This window comes from Spermophilus citellus (genome assembly GCF_964194105.1).
Source record: "Spermophilus citellus genome assembly, chromosome: 13".
NCBI classification, from domain to species: Eukaryota; Metazoa; Chordata; class Mammalia; order Rodentia; family Sciuridae; genus Spermophilus; species Spermophilus citellus.
This window is the reverse complement of record NC_138193.1, coordinates 14,143,630-14,162,626: the sequence shown is the minus strand read 5'-3', so window position 1 is coordinate 14,162,626 and position 18,997 is coordinate 14,143,630. Positions and strand designations below refer to the sequence as shown.

General features: G+C 54.5%; 1 protein-coding gene across 7 annotated transcripts in view; it reads right to left on the bottom strand.

Moving 5' to 3' along the window:
* Positions 1-18,997, bottom strand: part of BCL2L11 (BCL2 like 11) — an 82,579-nt gene that overhangs the window by 49,974 nt on the left and 13,608 nt on the right. For 2 of the 7 annotated variants that reach the window (XM_081265196.1, XM_081265200.1), the window contains 2 exons: positions 12,825-12,934; positions 1,181-12,540 (listed from right to left, as the gene is read on the bottom strand). In XM_081265196.1, the coding sequence (XP_081121322.1) occupies positions 12,340-12,540; positions 12,825-12,934 (311 nt within the window). In that variant the 3' untranslated portion in view covers positions 1,181-12,339. Of the gene's footprint in view, positions 1-1,180; positions 12,541-12,824; positions 12,935-13,976; positions 14,055-18,997 lie in introns of those variants that run through there. The other 5 variants (XM_081265199.1, XM_081265201.1, XM_081265197.1 and 2 more) reach the window with 4 other exon arrangements.

Genomic DNA, 18,997 nt, shown 5'->3' with positions numbered 1-18,997 from the left:
TTGACACCCAGCCCAGCGGGTCCCTAACCTCTCCCAAGGGGGATGGAGAATTGGGAAGAGGGCAGAGACCTGGAGAAGCAGGCTGACCAAATGCAGTGACCGAATGGTGAAGTGCCAGGTGCAGTTAGCTCCCGAGGACAAAAGTCAGTCCACACCTCAGCACAGGACCCATGGGCAGGTGCAGGTGGGGAGGAGCCATTCACTCACCAGTTGCCAAGAATGGCCTGGTGACTGGAGGCACCCCGAAGCGGCCTGTCTCTTGGTCCCGCCTGGCCCCTGCCCTGGACAACTGGGTCAGCAGTGCCTCTCGAGGGGACACAGTTTATCCACGGCAATGCTGAGTTGTCAGGTGAGGCTTTCCAATGGGAAAACCTGCCCACCTGCTGAGAATACTTTTTTTTTTTTTCCATCTTAAAAGCCATGGCCTGGAATTAGCAAATTTGCTCCTGAGAGAAGCCAGCTGCTCTGGACAGGTAGAGGCTGCTGAGTACTTCTTGGAGTGGAATTTTGTACACTGCTAGATTGCTGGTTTCTCCTGGGTGTCACATGCAAACTCCACCTGAAGGTGGCAGGGCCCAAGAGCTGACCACCAGGAACGGAAGCCAGAGGCCACCCCGGGAAGACCACGTGGTCTGCAAGAGCCCACCAGTCACCACCTCCCGCCTTGGGAGCCGGCGCCCAGTCCCGGGATGGCAGGGTATGGGGGACAGGGACGTCAACACTTTCCAAACTTAACACATTAAATAAGCAGAAAATAAATATACAACATTTCTACAAGTTACAGCATTATAAAACAGTAGGCCACATAACACAGAAAAAGAATCTACAATATTTACAATCCTTGATTCTGAAAAAGATTTAGAAAAAACAGTGATTTTTAACTCATTGATACTGTACAAAATTTTACAAGAAAGGTCAAGGGGACATAATTGCACAGACATTTGGCTCAGTTGGTAAGAAAAATATGACCTAATCTAATAAATAGTCAATATATATACAACAAAGAGAAGGGGGAACAGGAAAAAACTGCATTTCTCTGTACTTTACTTATGGAATTTTAAATTGTTTTTTCTAACCCTCTTAACCCCCCCAATTCTTCATCAACACATTCCTGGGACGGGAACTGGAAGAATCTCAGAGGGATCTTTCTGTTTATTGCATTTCAGTGTGAAGCCAGAGGACACTTTTTACAAACCTCACACGGGAGAGGTCATCAAGGCACAAAACCCGCATTTTCAAAAAAAAAAAAAAAGGGGGGGGGGTCTAGGTAACTTTTTCCTACAAAAAATTAAAAAATGATTAAGAAGCCAAGGCGTGCCCACGCAGGGAGGCACACTTCCTGCGGGAGGCGTTTTGATCAACAGTACAGTACAGAGACTCCGCCATCTCTCCACGCTCGGGTGCTGGCATCCTGGTAGCCTTTGCCATGCACAGGCCGAAGCCTCTCCTCCGAGCTGCTCCTGCCAGCCTGGAGGCCAGGCTGTAACCCGGCCAGCACCAAGCATGATGGTACCGCCTTGGGCACCTGTCCCAGGGAGCCACAGGGCTGAGGAGACATAAAGTGCTCTGGTCCGAAAGACTGGCACATGAGCACAGAGACCTGGGAGGCGGGCGGCCCAGAACCAGATACATCTTTGGTGTGTGTGTGTGTGTGTGTGTGTGTGTGTGTCCGTCCAGCAGGGTCGCAGCTGCAATCCCCACCCCACCTTGCAACCGTGGGCTGCACATGTGACCACAGGGGGCTCAAGACACATCAGGAGACAAGCTGTGCTCCCACACAGCTTTCAAGATATAAAAAGGAATAATATTTGGAATGAGATCATCTCTACTTAAAGAAAAAAGCATATAGGCAACATATATATATGTATATGTATGTCTGTACACGTATATCTACACACATACACAAAAACCTGGGAAGTAACAGAAGAATGATTTTCCACTTAATTTAATGTGACCACACTGGTCCTCTATCTGGCAGAAGCAAGAGCAAGAGCTGTTGGCACTGCTGATGTATTTTGAAAACTCATCCACTCCTTTTAGAAAAGCTATTTCATGATTTGAGATTTTGAAACTTTTAAGAATCCCAGGGTTTGCAGCCTCACCCCATTTGGGTCTTTCCTGGGTCTCCCTGGTTTTCCTGCTTCTGAAATGACTGACTGATGGCTTCAGATGTGCTGTGATCCCAGGGGACAGTAGGGGCAGGCAGAGAGCGCACCCCCCAGAGGTGGAGGCCAGGTGCACCGACACCGACCCAACTGGCCTAAGAAAACGGGAAAAGCAAAACTTTCAGAAGGCTCAGGGGACACGCTGGACTCTGCAAAGCAGAATGAAGCTGCTCTTCCAAGGCAGGCTAGAAGGAGCAGGCACTGAGGCAGTACCACAGGCCAGGAGGAGGCCAGCAGGCAGAGTTGCAGCCAGGCTGGCAGCATATTGGCATGTGGCTCCCCTGGGCGGGATGGCCATGGGACAGCTCTCCCTCTCCAGAACACTCCAGGAAAAGTCCCTATAAACCAAGGAGACCAACATGGCACCCCCAACTGGCCAGGTGCCAACTCCTGCTCTGACCAATGATGCTTCACCTTGAACCAAACCTACACATCAGCATCCAGATGGACTGGGGCTGCCTCACCGGTGACCGGGAAAGACACACCAAAACAGTCGGAAATGTTGCCGCAGAGGCAGCTGAGTTGAAGGAAGTAAATAAATATTTACAAAGCCAGTGAGGCCGGCCAAGGGACAGCAGGTCCCCTGCCCAGTTCCATTTTATAAGAACAACTTTTGATTTTAATGATCAAAAAAGGAAAAAAAGAAAAAAGAAATCTCAAAAGTCAACGGCAGGGGAAGGAGGGAGCCCATCACACCTCTCCCTGTTAAAAAATTCTGTACAGTATTTTCTAAAAATAAACTAAGGCAGCTTTATAAACTAGCTGGCTCAGTTTCCACTGCAAGGTTTAGATAATCCTCTGAGATAGGGAATAAGTTCTTAAAATTTTAGTACAAAAAATATCATTCACAAGTTGGTTAAAAAGTTTCCATTTCCTTTGTGAAAAAAACCTGTTCTTACTGCAGGAGGTGGGAAAGCCACGACATGTAAACACCCTTCTGCAGACAATCCTGCTCCAAGAACCACGGTTTCTGCACTAAAAAGGAATCCTCCCACATTTACATTCACAGCAACTTCCACAGACACCCCCAGGCGCAGTGCGGAGCCACGCGATGCAAGGTCAAGTCCACCCGCGAACACAGGGTCTTCTGCACTGTCCCGCCCTCCGCGCCGCGGGAAGAACGCTGGGCTGGCTGCACAGCGGGGTTGGGGACGCGGGGCTTGGCTTGGCCCTCCCTGGGAGCGAAGAGTCCGCGCGTGTCCGGCTCCGGGAGACCCCGTCAGTGCATCCTCCATACCAGGCGGATGATGCAACGCAACAGGCGCAAGATAACCATTTGGGGGCGGTCTTCAGGTTGGTAATTATTAAAAAATACCTGAAACACAAAAGCAAAGCTTCTCAGTATCCGTCTGCTTTTGGGTGCCGGTGTTGAGTGGACCACCCGCCCTCCTTAGTCACTGCAAGGCCCCTGAGGGCCTCCTGGAGTGCCAACCCCCTGAGACTGCTGGGGGGCATTTCCAGCTCCTGCAGAGGACCACCTTCATGCAGGGCAGGCCTGTCAAGTGGCTGCCTTAGGACAGGAGTGTAAAGCAACCAACGGACACTGTGCTGGACAGCGGGTGGCAAAGCTTCCCGCGGGGGCAGCTTGGAAACCAGGTCCTCTGAGGAGGGCACATACGGTATGGGGTAGCCTGAGGAACCACGTGCACCTGTATATGGACATCCCATGTCACCGACTCCCTCAAAGGTGAATTGCTGGCAGCTGTAATTTATGAAACCAGTGACTTGCCCTAAGAAGCTAAATGAAGGGGCGCGAGGATGCGCCGTGCCCTGCTGCCCAGCAGCTCGATGGATAAACACCAACGCCGAAGCCCATGGTCAGATGCCAGGCCCACCTCCCACCCTCACCCAGGAGCAAAGACCAAGCGAGGACAGAAGAAAGGCCACTTGCAGAGGACACTGCAGGTCACTTCTAGCCTCAGAGGCTCGCTCAGGTCTTCAGGGTGCCTATTCCAGGTCCATCTCTTTACAGGTGACCACGAGGGGCTGACGCACAGCAGCCCAAGTTGACACCAGGAGGGGCACCCTGGTTCACATCCAAGTCAGAAAGTGGCCCTGCCCTTCCTAGTGACCCATCTTAGCAGACCCCACTGGCCCCACAGCCCCAGAAATTGCTTCCAGGGTTCTGTCCTGGGAGCCACCGGCCAAGAGTCAGGCTGAGCCGATGGCCCGCTCAGGACCCCAGCTGCAGGTGCCTGCGCACCACGGCCTGCGATAAGCCAGGGCATTTCCCGCTTCCTTCCATAACAAGACGGAGGAAACCAGCCCTGTCAGGAGGCCTGCAGACGGCTCCGTAACCACAGTCTGCGATTTTTATCACTGTACACACAGATTGCTTTGTTTTGATTTAACTTTCAAAATTACTTTGCTCCTTCTGTGTGAGAATAATTTAGGGGAAGGTTAATTTTGGTGCAGACTAATATTAATGGGTTGAAAGAGGCTTATTCAAAATAAAACCACAACTCGCTGACGGGAAGCAGGCGTGCTGACAGGCTGGGCTACTGGCCCGGAGGGAGCCTCAGGCCTACCTGGGGCCACTCTGTCTTCAGAGTGACCAGAGGATGGGCTGATGGGTGTCCATGGTCAAAATGACACCAAAGGGCCACCCACGGGACAGGCCTGTTTACACTGGCAGGCTCCAGGTCCCAGTCCTGGCGGTATTTGAGGACAGGTGAAGGACGGTGGCTGTGACCTTGGGTAAGGAGTCACATCAAGGGCTATTTGGACACAGGTGGGGAGAGCCAAGGTGTATGTGTGGGGGGCATTTGGGTGACAGGAAGGCCCAGGTCCCTGACCAGCGAGGCCAGGCGGCAGCCATTCCTCCTGCCCTCTGAGGAGGTGGGCACGACTCATGGCACACGCTTCCACAAGTGAGCAATCGCTCCTGGGTGATGTTCAATGGAAGAAGCCATGAGCACTGACTCACAGTGGTGCCAGCCCAGTGGCCCCGGACAGCTGGCACAGCCCTGAAGTGGCTGCTGGCCCAGGGTGTGGCCCACGACTGGCTCGGGGCAGGGGAAAGGGAGCTGCAGCGGGTGAGGATGAGAACCAGGTCCCAACTGCTCCAAGTCCTGCACGGGGCCAGCCATGGCAGCCAGCTCAAACCCGCACACCTGCGTGAGCTCCTGCAGCTGCGGCTGAGCCTTGGTCTGGGTGTTGGAGGGCGAGGAGTTCAAAGCCATGGACCAACCCGAGGTGGACCGCACTGGCAGGAGGTTAAGGCATGTGCACCCCTGGTTCTGGCCAAAGCAACACCCCCGGGCTGGAATGTGCCTATGGGCAGGGCCTGCCAAGCACCGCGTGGTGGGGCCACCAGTTAAAAGCCAACATGGCGGTGGGATCTGCCCTGCGACCTGTGGAGCGATGGCTTCTGGTGCGTGGCGCAGGGCTGGAGGGCAACAGATGCACTGAGAGAGTGGCAGGGCTAGATACCCTCCCTGGGCTGGGTCCATGCCAGCCTCTTGCATGGCTCTCAGGAGGCATCTGAGTGCCCAGCACAGGTTGAGGTTCCTCTCGTAGCAAGGAGTGTCAAGCCAGTTCCCAAGGTCCTGCGAGGGGCGCCTGCAGGCCTGACCGTGGCCCCTGTTAGCACGAGATAATAAACAGGAAGCCACCCCAGGACATCATGGGGGTAAATGAGATGACAGAGACATTGGCCAGGGCGAGCAACAGGGCACGAGGAACAGTATTGGCTTCTCATAATGAGGGGGGAAGGCTGGGGCAGGGCTGCCAGCTCTTCTGGCCAGCAGGGGAGCACTGCGCCCAGGGATGCCCAGGGCAGTCGGCATGGCTGCAGACCCTGCCCCGAGCCATCCTCCAGCTGCACCCGAGCAGTACCACGGCATCCAGCTACACCTCCTCGTCCAAGAGCTGCCCACACACCAGTCCTGCCGACTGTGTACCCGGTCTGGGGTCAGAAGAATCATTCACTGCCATCACTGAAGGAAATGAGTCTTCAAAATAATCCTACGAGGTGAGTAGCACTCCCCATGCTACAAGTGGCTGGAGGTGTCAGAGCAGGACAGGACAGGACAGGACAGGTGCCTGGAGCCCTCTCTCCTGCCATGGCACACGCCACCTCGGACCACAGCCAGCTCCCACGATGGAGAACAAGGATGCTGGCATGCCCAGGCCAGGAAAAGAGTGCAGGGTGACCCCGGGGCTAGCCAGCCCCTCTGGCCACACTAGGAGCCTGGTTTTGGGGAGGGTGGCCGCTCCTCAGAGCTGGAGGAAGCCTCGCCTTAGTTTAAAGGAGGCCTCGGCCAGTGCCTGAGTGAGGATGGAAGCCCACCAAGTGACTCAGACCTCAGCAGGAGCAAGCCACCAGGCTGTGCTCCAATGGCAGGGCCAAAACCCACTGGGCCAGACACTCAGAAAGTGCAACAGACACGTACACTCAGCAGGCTTGGGGGGGATGACGGTACAACAGACACAGATGTGCACAGTGAAATGAAAATGAAGTTTAAGAGATCAGAAATGACATCAGGAAGGGGAGACTTACCCCCAGAACCAGAGCAAGGTTTGTGGTACCAGAGTCTGAGCCTAGGTATGAGTTTCCTGGCAGTCAAAGGAACAAGGGAAACCTGACAGTCTCTTCATCGTTGAAACTAACCCATTCAAAACTTGCTTCATATGCAATTTCAAGACTGAATGTCTACAATGTCCTGAACATACATACATACATATATATATATATATATATATATATTTTTTTTTTTTTTAAATGTATTTATCTTGAAGCGTCAACATGTTATAGGGGCCCGGGTTTGGACTGTGAGACCAGGAGGGACTTAATGGTGTCTGACCTCCAGACTGAGGATGAGCGTCCAGGAGCCTGAGAACGTGGGGCCTTCAATAGCACCTTCCAGGGCACAGCGGCACCACAGTCCCTCTGCCTTGCCATCACCCAACAGTCAGTACTTGACCCAGGAGAAAAGGGCTAGCATGTGAGGAGCAACCCGAGGGCCTTCTCTGCATTTTCAGGCCGAGAACCCTGGTCCAACGCCATCTCTGGTTTCAGGGCTGCTGCCACAAGGTATGCGAAGACCAAACTCACCATCTGTCACCAAGGAATCGGGCATTTACATAGCTGGTGCCCAACAGCTGAGGCAGCAGCCCTGCGGGGGAGGCCGGGGGCCCAGGTAGTGTCACAGACTGGAAACACTGTCTGTGAACCAACTCTTAATTCTCTTTCTGATCATCATTTAAAGAAACTCCTCTGGCTGAGGCCTTTCTGCAGCTCAGCCTGGGGCTGCCCGTGCTGGACGCTCTTTGGGAGGCAAGGCCTTTTTTTTACTTGGTGGTATCAGCTTACTGGAGCCCCCAGGGCCAGCGCTGGCCAGATTGGACGAGCCACCACCACCAGCTCTGCAGCACAGAGAGCCAGAGCCAATTCTCACGGCTGGCTGTGAGGCTCCAGTAGGTGAGACATTCGATTCAGAGCATAAATGCACCATCCTGAAGGCCCAGCCTCAGAGAAATGCCAAGCGAGACGCAGCGCATGCTGACCACAGCCGGGCCTCTGGGCTCAGGTCGAGGAGACGCGCAAGATGCTTCTGCAGAGGCGCCAAGCCTTGCTGTGTATCTTCATTTCCTCCTCCAGAGATTAAAAAATAACCCCAGGGAGACTCCCTCCAGCTCCTCCAGCACCTGCATCTTTGCACGGTTATGCTCAGCCTGAGGTCCCCAGTGCCAGGCGCCCTGCAGGTGTGGCACCTGCCTGGCTGAGGGGACCAGACACACAGCATGGTGCTACGAAGCACTTACTAGTGACGTCCAGGTGCCCTTTACACACCCTGGCACCCATCTCCTCACATCTGCCCACAGCAGGCATGGCCATGCAGCAGGGCCAAGCACCCACCTGCTACCAGAGCAGGTGCAGAGCTGAGGCAGGTGGAGGCCACCCAAGAGGTGTCAGAGTGAATGGCAGTGATGACAAGGGACGCTCTATCTCTAAATGTCCCCCTTGAACCTTCTGCATGATGCACACCCAGGCCTCCTTCAGGGAAGGGGCGTGCCAGGCTTGAGATCTGACCCCTGAGCCTGAGCTTCTCCAGGAGGGGGTTCCCCGAGTGCACTGTCCCCAAGTCACAGAAAGCCTGTGTTCAGCAAGGCAGGGAAGGACCTGTGCCGAGTACCTGAACAGTTCTTCAATGTCTCAGGGAGACTAAGTTAAGTGCTCGTCACCTTCTTGGCACTGCACTGCCAACCCTGGTGCTGCGTCACAGGTAAGGGGCAGCCTCTGCCAGGAACCACAGACGCACACTGGAGAGAGCAGCTGTCTCTGCTTCCAGCCAGGTGGAGTCTGCGTGTCAGAGCTCACGTGGGGACCGTACGTCCTGCTTCTGCAGACAGCAACAGAAAGCAGCCCTTTTATCAATCCCCAGTGTTCAGTAGAAGGCCTCCAAAGCACGCTGCCCAGGACACACACCTCTGGTCTGTGCAGTGTGTGACTCACTGCGCAGGCCACTGGGGGCCTCTTCCTGCACCCGATCTTCAGAGCCACGGATTTCCAAAGGCGGGAGACAGAACACAGCATCTTACTTCTTTGAAGGTGAGTGACCCTCGATGGCAGGCTCACACCATCGCAGGGGGCCAAGGCATGAACATGGCAGTCAGACTTGCTCATTCAAACCCGCAGGCAGGCCACTCCCCCCCCCCCCCCCCCCCCCCCGGTTCAGGGCCACACTCCAGTCCTCTTGTGCTCCAGCTGATCCCTACAGGCACAGGCCCGGACGGGGCATAGGCAGTGAGAGCCACACACCGCACTGCCGTGGTCAGACCCCAAGGGCCTCTGCTCCCCGCCCCTCTATGGAAGCCATCGTCACAGGTGTCCACTGCAGCCCACTACCCCCAAGTCACTGCTGACAGCAGTCTCCCTGCACAGGGACTCTAGCTGGACAAAATGAATGTGAGGCACAGACAAAGTCACAGGGGAGCCAGGCCCGGTACTGCACACCTGTGATCCCAGCAGCTGGGGAGGATGAGGCAGGAGGATATAAAGTTCAAAGCCAGCCTCAGCAATTAATGAGGCCTTAAGCAATGGGGGAGACCTGTTAATAAAAAAGGCAAAGGGCTGGGGCTGGGGGAAATCAGCCCCAGGGAACACAGAGCCAGCTTCAGCGCTGGGAGGGGTGGCAAGGCTGGGTGCAGTCCGGTCCAGTGACTTCAAGAACAGACCTTCATGCTCTGCGGGGCCCAGCACCCCTTGACACCCTTGGACTGCAGCCTCAGCCCATAGCTGAGACACCCATCAAATGGACACAACTCCAGAGGACCACGTCCTGCAGGTGAGCTGGCCACAGGCTCACAGTTTCTGGCCAAGGGAGGAGCCAGGGAAGGCTGTTAGAGGACAGCAGGACCAGTCTTGTGTGATGCTCCCACCCACGGTCGAGGAGGCTGAGGAGGCCAGAGAGGGCGAGGCGCAGGCTGTGGACATGCCGTCCACGGCACCACTCTGTGAAGTGCAAGACACTTGCGTCCCCACAAATTCCAAAATGCACCCGGCTTCTCTTCCCTTAGGCCCAGGGACGGCCCTGTGTCCCTGGCTTCTCTCACAGTCCTGGTTGGCCCTCTGTGAGTCCCCAGTGCCTGCCTTCCTGTGGTGTGGACCTGGGAACGGGCGGTCGCACACCACGTGGGGGCAGCTCGCTGCGTGTCGAGTGCCTGTCAGGAGCCCTATGGCCTCCCCAGGGCTCAGGCTGTGCCACACAGCATGGCCACCAAGGCCCCAAACTGCTGCCTCGGCCCAGACACCAAGAAGTCGAGCTTCAGGCGTAAAACCCACCAGGTACAACCAGAAGCCACCAATCAAGACACAAACTAAACAGAAACATGGGAGAGCCAAGTTCTGTCCCTTTCCATGGTCTCTGCTCCTGTTAATGAAAGTCCTCGCACCGTAGCAGAACACACCCTCAGACCCACGGCATCCACCCCAGAGCAGCACAGGGACGATACACAGGGCTTCCTCACGGTGTGGAAATGCCAGGCAAGCCAAATGCAGGGATCTGTGAACCAGAGCTGCCGACCCTTCTGATACGTCACTGTCACGAGAGACTGAGGAGGACCTAAACGAACGAAGCCAGGAGCCTGCACAGAAATCCAATGCACCATCCTAGAACAGATCCAGGACTGCAGAATATCCTGTGATCTGGGGGCGGGGAGGCAAGGCTAAAACGACGTCCTGGTCAGGACACCTGACCAGTCCACAGTCCAGCACTGAACAGTAGCACCTCCTGACCACGGCCACACCATGCTCCATGGAGAGTGCTTCAACTCTGAGGAAACGTGCTCAAGGACAAGGAGTGGGGGCAGCAGCATCACCCATGGAACAGTGTGCTCGGGAATCGAGAGGGAGGACATCCAGGCCACCAGACCAAGGGCTCTTCCTGGCTCCACGGTGGCAGACCCCCAGGGCTGTGTTTCCCCTTTTCTTTTGGTACCAGGGATTGAACCCGGGGGCACTTAACCACTCAACCACATCCCCAGCCCTTTCTAGTTGCCCCAAATCCCCGTGTTGTGGAGGTCCGAGGGAAGGGTCGGGTGCTGGGTGCAGGCTGCCCTGTGCCTGGCCTCACCTGCAGGGTTCCGCTTCACAGCTGCGTCTCTGTCCCCACTCGTCCCAGGACCACCCCTGCACCTCTCCAACAGGAGAGGGTGGAGGCTGGCTCAAGCAAGGCCCTGCACCGGGACCAAGGCCTGAGAAAGGGCACACAGGGCACTGAGCCAGACAGACCCAGGTGCTCAAGAAGCCCAAGGCCAGCGGGAAAGCCAAGGGCAGCAGCCGGCCAAGAGGCCAGGGTACCCCAGTGGGGATGGTGGGGAGAGCCCCTCCGGCTTCCCCCCACGTCTGGCAGGCCTTCAACGACGGCCCACTGGGCAATGGCAGACAATAGCTGTCTTAGTCTGACAGCTACCACTGTGGCCAGCTGTGGCCCGGGGCCACTGTGTCACTGTGCAGTTTTGGAGGCTGGTGTTTTGAACTGGCTATTCATAAAATCTGGAGAACGTACTAGCCCTTCTTTAAAAAAAGTTAGATTGCAATCCACGAAGCTATCCCTACTCTACCTGACATCCCAGCCCAGTCAGAGTCCTTTCTCAGCGACCACTTCATGGCATGGGGTAATTAAGATGTGCAAAATAAGTGCAGGGTGACAAAATCCTACAAGTAGTGTGACACGCCCACTGTAAAGTCACTTTATGACAAGCAGGAGAACAACAGGGCACCTATCAGAAGACACAGCCCCTTTAACACACTGGCCCATCAGAATGAAGGGCCCTGGGAGGGGAGTTGGTACCCATAGCAGCTGCTGCCGCTGCCACCGTGGTGCCAATGTGACAAGGACGACCCCACAGCCTGCCTCATTTGCACATGAGCCCATGGCTCACCTCCAACAGCTTTTGCGGGGGATGGCCACGGTGGCACTCTGAGGCCCCACCTGGCCCCGCGTCTCATTATAGACCCTCACAGTGCCCTGCAGAGGCTGGCATCTGTGTCCCAAGTTTAAGAGACACCTTCACGAACCCTCCTGAACACCCTGGTCCCCAAGCCCCCATCCAGCCACAGGAATGGGAGCCACGCTGGCTGTGGCTGTCCAGAGCCCCAGCACAGTGAGGACTCCCAGGGCACCAGGGCCAGCGCCTTGTCCTCAGCAGCCACACCAAGGTCAGATGCGGCCCTGAGAGCATTTGCAAGCCCCTATGAGATGGGGGAGGGGGACAGACACGCATGAGGCTGGCTCATTACTTGGGCACAGAGGTGACTCATGCCCATCAGAAACGACCTAACACAAGCCCGGAGTCAGGACTGGGGGGGTATCCAGCTACTCTCCAGAAGGGACCCCGTCCTCCCCTCCTCAGCATGAGGACCGCCTGCGTACACTGTGGCCCAGACGAACACAGCAGCACCAAAATGCCTTCAGAGAACACGTCAGAGGCAGACTAAAACTACTTTAAGGACACGCTGCTTCTACGGAAGATACGCAGTCCAGTTTTTCTGTAACTTGGGCCACTGATCAATGGCTTCTCGATATATTTCAACAAACAAGCTGGTGGCGGACGCCTGTGATCCCAGCAACTTTGGAAGCTGAGGCAGGGGGATCACAAGGTCGAGGCCAGCCTCAGCTTATGGAGACTGTCTTAAAACATAAAAAGGGTTGGGGATGTGGCTCAGTGGTTAAGTACCCCTGGGTTCGATTCTCAGTGCCCATAAAAAAATAAATAAAAACAACGTGCAAGGACAGCAACGGGGGTCGAGAGGACAACGCTTCCTGCTGTGACGTAGGCAGTTACAGGTCACGGGAGTCTTCGATGGGTGCTGGCGCTGTTCCCCAGGACCAAGCACCGTGGTGCCAACTGAGCTCGACTGCGACCCAAGCTGCAGAGGGAGTGCAGCAGCTTGGCATGTGGGCTGGCAGCTCGCTTCCCCGGAGCTCGTGACCCTCAGCTCGGGGTTGTCGGGTCTCTGCTCCTAACACCCCTGCAGCCCACATCTGTCTTATGTGTGGCCATCACCGAGTTCAGCCTAGAGCCATGGCAAGCGGGAAAGGAGAGCAGGCAAGACGTGGCAGGGCCTCCACTTCCAGAGTCAGCGGGGCTCCTGTCCCACTCAGTCTTTGCATGCAGGGCAGGGACAGGACGGGGACGGGACGGTGACCTTACCCTCCGTGGGTAATACAGGTTAAACTCATCTCCGATTCGCCGCAGCTCCTGCGCGATCCAGATCTCTGGGCGCATGTCTGCAGGTTCTGCCTGAGACTCCCGCATGGAAGCTGCGGGGACAAACAGAACAGAGTTACACCGTGCGCGGTCCTCGTCCCCAGGATGCAAGCCCCCTCCGTACACTCGAGGCTCTGGACTCTCCAGAGCTACAACACGCATTCCGGATCACAGCGACAAGTCTGCTGTGGTTTTGGCCAAGGCATAATAAATGCAGAATAAATTCCTGTCGTACAACTGAAAATTCAGATTTGCAGCAATTAAAAACATCCAGGCTCATGCATGCAGTCTTCATTGCAAGAGGATTCATGAACACCAAAGAAATCACACTGGGGGCACAGCGAGGGGCAGCCTCGCCCAGGTTGCTAGAGGACCCAGGTTCCCTCCCCAGCACTGCAAAAAAAAAATAAATAAAATTACACACATACTCAGACACACACACACACACACACACTTCTAAGTATATAAAAATAAATACCCTGAAAACAAACTACAATATAAAATCAGCATATCAGTAAGATGACAGTTTTGATCTTAAGGTAAAACTCCCAGGAATGTGTCAGCCACCACCTGAGAACTGAGCTGTAAGGGCTGTCTCTTCCAAAGCAAACCAAGGGGACACCAGAGCTGGTGGGCTGGCTGTCTGGAGGGAGGTTGGTGACACAGCAGCCAGTCCTCTACTGCACCACCCAGGGCCAAAGGAAAGCTCCTTGGTCCCGTCTCTACACTGATGCAGCCAATAAAGCGGGTCTGGGTGTGCAAACACCGCGCAGGGGAGGGAATGTTTTGGTCCAGGAGCAAAGGCTTTCTGAAAGGAGAAAGCGGAGGGCGGGTGGCCCTTTCATTAAGCTGTCACTAACATTCACACCCAGCACATTCATCTGCTGCCTAACGTAACCATCAAGCCACCAGCAGCCAAAGGCAAGAGCAGAAACGTGAGCCGCCCCAGGACCAGCCATGCCTGCGGAAGGTGGTTTCCTTGTGCCTGCTCAGAGAGAAGGCTCCAGGAGGCCACCTGCAGCCCACAGCCAACTCTGTCCCTGAAAAGGAGCACACTGCACTCCAACACAATGAGAGGCATGCAGTGTCGATGACCTTGGGTTTCACAGTAACACGGCTTTTGGCTCTGCGTTTTGGTAGAAGGTCCACAAAACTGATACTGATTCCCAGATCCTACAGAAGCACAGAAAAGCCCTAAGTTTTTCCAGTTCTTAAAATCCTTACCCTACAACCCTGTCCCAGAGCCCAGCTTGTGTGCACTGACTCACGATCCCACAGAGATGAGGCCTAGGAGAGGCAGGCCCTCTATGCGGAGGTCACAGAGCCCAGCCCACAGCCATCTGCACTCTTGGGCAAGCCAGAGGATGCTGTTAAGGAAGCCCTGGCAGGGAATGCCAAGGCCCAGGCCGTGGGGCACAGGACAGGTGCGGTATGGCCCTGCCACCCACATCCAGCTATGCAAGAGTACTTAGCGCTTATTCACACAGATGTTCCCAGGTTTATCTATAAAGTCCATTAAATGAAATTTTAAAACAACTCAACTGGCAAAGGATGAACTTGAGAGTGGCCATGCTACTGGGCGACTGCAGGTCCTGCCGTTCCCTGGGGGTCAGCCCTTCAAGGGTTGATGCCTACACCCCAGCACTACTCAGCTTCCCATCCCATCAGCACCTGGGAAGGGCGGTGCTGACGCTGAGCCTCTGCAGCCCGCCACCTCCTTGGCTCTGGGGACACTGGCAAGCAGACCCAGAGCCAAGCCTCTTCTACCCTGGAGTCAAACAAACACCAATCGTCATACAGTGAAATATTCGCACATAGCACAAAGTTGTGAAGCATAAAAATGCTACTCGGTGTTTACTACATGGAGAGATTGGTGACACCCAGTGTCCACGTGCTGCAATCGTTACTGGGTACAGGGACAGAGAAGGCCAAGCCCTGCTCCAGAGTTAAACACTGTTTCAGCTAGCTGCCAGGCACCTGGACGAGGGCATTTGTACTTTAGAGTTCTTTTAACGCAAAGCAAAGCAACCTCCCCTTTGACTTCCTGACCTGCAGACAGGCGACTCAGTTCCACCTAAGCCCTAGGTGAGGTTCAGAGGCTGCAGGATCACACCTGGCTGGCAACTCAAAGCACCAAAGAGGGCCTGTGTGTGTAAGAAGTGCTTATCAAGCTGCACACGAGCAAATTAACCAAGCCTGCAGCCAACCCTGCAGCCAACTACGGCTCCCCAAGGGCCAAACTCAACTTGATTATCTTAAAGATAAGTGCTCTGCTGCTTTTTGGGAGAAAGAGATAAGCAAATGGCTTGTTTCTTCCACAGAAAGGAAAGTTTAGTTGCTGTTCCTCAGCTCAAATAAACACAGATGTAAACAGATCCTGGAGGTCTGGGTCTGGCGCTGAGACCCGGAGGGCAAGAGTAGCTGAGAGGCCCAGGACTCTGTGCGATGTGCAGGGCGCAGCCCCTGAAAATACTTCACAAAGGGTGAGAAATGATGGGGACACCCTGGGCCCCTTGATTTGAGTCTTCTAAGAGCGTGTAAGAGTAGGAAAGTAGTATTAACCAAAGATGAAGGTTTACTCCAGGCTTAGCACAGTTTCTGGCAATACCTATGGTTTAGTAAGTGAGCCACCAAGCTTACTGGGGTGTGATTTTAAAAAGGTTAGGTAGAAATTCACAATGTAAATAACAATCTGTAGAGGGAACGTATCTGTCTGGGTTACTCTAACATAGCACCTATCATCTTTTTTAGTACTGTGGACTGAACCCAGGATCAGCACTGGTAAGCACTCCGCCACTGAGCTGCACCCCTAATCCTTTTACTAAAATCACAATGGCCCACATCCTCTGGTGCCCAGATGACACGGTGGGATACCAGGCACACTTGAACTACAATCCGAGTATGTTCCAGGCTTCCTACTCCTCTACCTACGGTCCAAAAAATGGCCCTTTATCTGAAACTCAAGCTCTTAACGCTAAGTTGGAAGTTGCGTTTTTAACTCGGAAAGCGATTTTACCCGTACATACAAACTGCAAAGGGGAAATTCTGCTGAGGTGCGTTTTCACCCCCAGAACAGGGAGTTTCTAAAAAACAAAAAACAAAAAACACTTGGCTCCATAAACCTGGCACTGAGCCTTCAAAACAAAAACCACATAAAATGTCAAGTGCTCGTACCGTAAGCTCATCAGCCATAACCTGCAGCCCCAGTGCCGACCGAGAGCCCCAGCCTGAGCCCAGGGAACTTCCAGGCCCCGGTTCCCTTCCTCCTGACCTGTAACTACAGCTACCAACAAGATGCAAAGCATGAGATTCGGGCAGCTCTGGTGAGAATGTCATGTCAACTGAATTTTCACCTAAATGAAAAATAATTTTTTTCTGAAATCGTGAAAAGTCTGGTAGCATCACTTCCTATGGCAAAATAGCAGGAGGCAAAATCAATCCACTTTCCTACACTGGCGGGGTGAGGGGTGGGGTGAGGGGCGGGCGTTTCCAATGCCAAGGGCCTTGGTGACTCAAAGATGCACCGACTTGGTTAAAGTGTTCGGGTTCAGCCACAGAACTATTTTACCAAATCATAATGTAATTTAAGATCTTAAAAGCTCAGCAATTGAAAAAATTAATATCGTGGTTAAGTGGTTGATAGTGAAATCAGGCTGGGGCTTTCGCAAAGGGCTTTCTGTAACGCTGCCAACCAGGGCAGGAAAATAAAAAACAAGACCGTCAATTCATAACGAGCTCCACGTCAGTCATGCTAAGCCTCTGACTTCTCCAGAAGGCCCAGCGGCTCCAACACAGGTACGAATAGCAGGTGTTCAAAGGAGCTGAAGTCACATCTGACACTCACTGCCACTCTTTTACCCAGTGTCCTGACTACGAGGTGCCGAGTAATGATACCAAGGACCTGGGCGTGCAGGCCGGGAGTGCTCACAGGGGCAAAGTCTGGAGCAGGGTTGGTGAAAGCCACCACTTAGGGTCCGTCCCCTGCTGCTGGCGTTTCCAGTGCAGTGGGCACCAAATAAAATTCAAAGGCAGGCACCCGCTGCACTGTCCGTGGTCAAGACTGGACTTTAGATTAACCAACATGCACTAAACTATGGATTAATATCCCACTCAGAACAGAGACAGGATTTCTTGATGTCCAGAGTCTGGAATGTGGGACTTTGAAGAAACAGGCATTTATTGTCAACAGAGAACACACTCGGCCAAACAGGCGTGCACTCTGCCTGGCACGTGGGCTGTGGGCTTGGTGTCCATCTCAACTGACCAGGGAGATTCTGAGCAAACAACCATGGGCACAAAGGACCTTGAGAAAGACCATGACCCAAGGACTCCCACCAGCTCTGTACACTTCCAAGAGACAGTCACAGCTGCTCAGGAGACACTGGCCCTGCAGGTGACTCTGAAGCTCAATGTTCACTGGAGATAAAAATTCTGGAATGTTCATTCAACTCAACGGTTGCTTTACTGAAATACCTTCCTTGACTCAGTGCTAGCCACAGGTCACCAGAGGAGGGAAGCAAGCAGTCAGCCCATGAAGGCGGCCTCTCCCATGGGCTGGCTGTCTTGTCCCCATTCCCTGTCAGCCACCAGAACCTCCTGTCTGAAATCTGCACCTCCCAGGCTCTCGGGACACATAGGCCAGAGCCGGTCCCTCCAGTCCCCACCCAGCCCACTCTGACTGTGGCAGCTCACTTCTTGATAGAGCCACCCCCTTCCCTCCAAGCCATGGGATGAAATCAAAGCTCCCAGAAATACAAACAGAGCTTATGCAGGACCAGAACCCAGCGTGTCCCCCATCTGTCCTCCCTGGTGCACATCTGTGGCAGACCTGGGCTGTCGCATGAATTCAAGACTCAGCCTTAAAAACAGCTGCTAGGACAGAAGGCCACCAGTCCCGCAGCGCACTGGGCAGAGCCGGCGGTGTGTGTTCACCCCTGGCTGTGCAGCCCGGAGCTAGGAACCTGCTCCCACCAAGCCCAGCGTGGCCGTGAGAAGTGCCAGTCGCCCGGCTCTGAAGTGGGCGCGGAAGGGAAACCAGCACTCCTGGGAGCTCCTCCCTCCCGCCCACAGCTGCTCCGCGGGCACCAGACTGGGGCGCTGTGCTTCCATTCACTCCTTATTCACACCAGAAGGCCCAGCCGGCTTTCCACCTGGGCTGTCCCCAACACACAAGCACGTTTACTAGAAGCTAAGGACATGCCAGGAGCATGCCCATATCCGTGGGCAATGCCTGTCTCCAAGGACATCCCTGACCAACCTATGAGGGCTGACCCAGCACCTGGCACCACCGGGAACCCTGGATGGGCAGCCTCCACTATGGAGGCCTAGTCTCCCAGCCCTCATGCCCACTCACAGGGCCAGATACCTCTCCTCAGGGCTGCAGTCAGCACTGAGAGGCAGGGCATGCACTACCACAGGGAACAGGAATGTCCCCCTCACCCCATGCCAGTCACGACTCTGCCCCCAGGACACGCAGCAGCCCACAAGCCCTGATTGCCAGCCCCCCGCACGGCTGCCTCCACATGTCCCAGGAAGCCCCTCTGTCACCATTCTGCCCCCCACCCCACGCACTCCCCTAAGCACCGTCCTCAGCAGTACTAGGGGATGACTTCCGGCACTGAGACTGGACAGGGCAGGACTTGGCATGCTGCTGCCCCTGGTTTCTCTGCACTCCCCCCAATCCCTGGACACTGGCTCACGTCTACTCTATTAAGAGGATGTGATCTTATTTGGAAAGAGTGAAAATAACCTCCAGACTAAGGACAATTGAAACTCGACCTGAACTTGCTTCCGTAAAGATGTGAGCCCCATGTCCCTTCTACTGACACAGCAGACAGTGCCCCCCTGGAAGATAGAGGTCATCATATACTCCACCAGAACCACACCCATAAAGAAATGGCTTTGGAGACCCTTGGAAAGGAAATGTGACTCCACACGTTAGTTCACTTGAGGTGATTCCTGAGGCGCCACGTCCGTGAGAATCAGGAGACACTACCTCCAGTGACTGTGAATCGCTTCCAGCCAAAAATCAGATCCCGAGGGAGGAGGGAATGAGAATTTAAACTACAAGTGTGAAAATGTCTGACTCCAGAGGTAAGTGTGCACTGTGGCACACT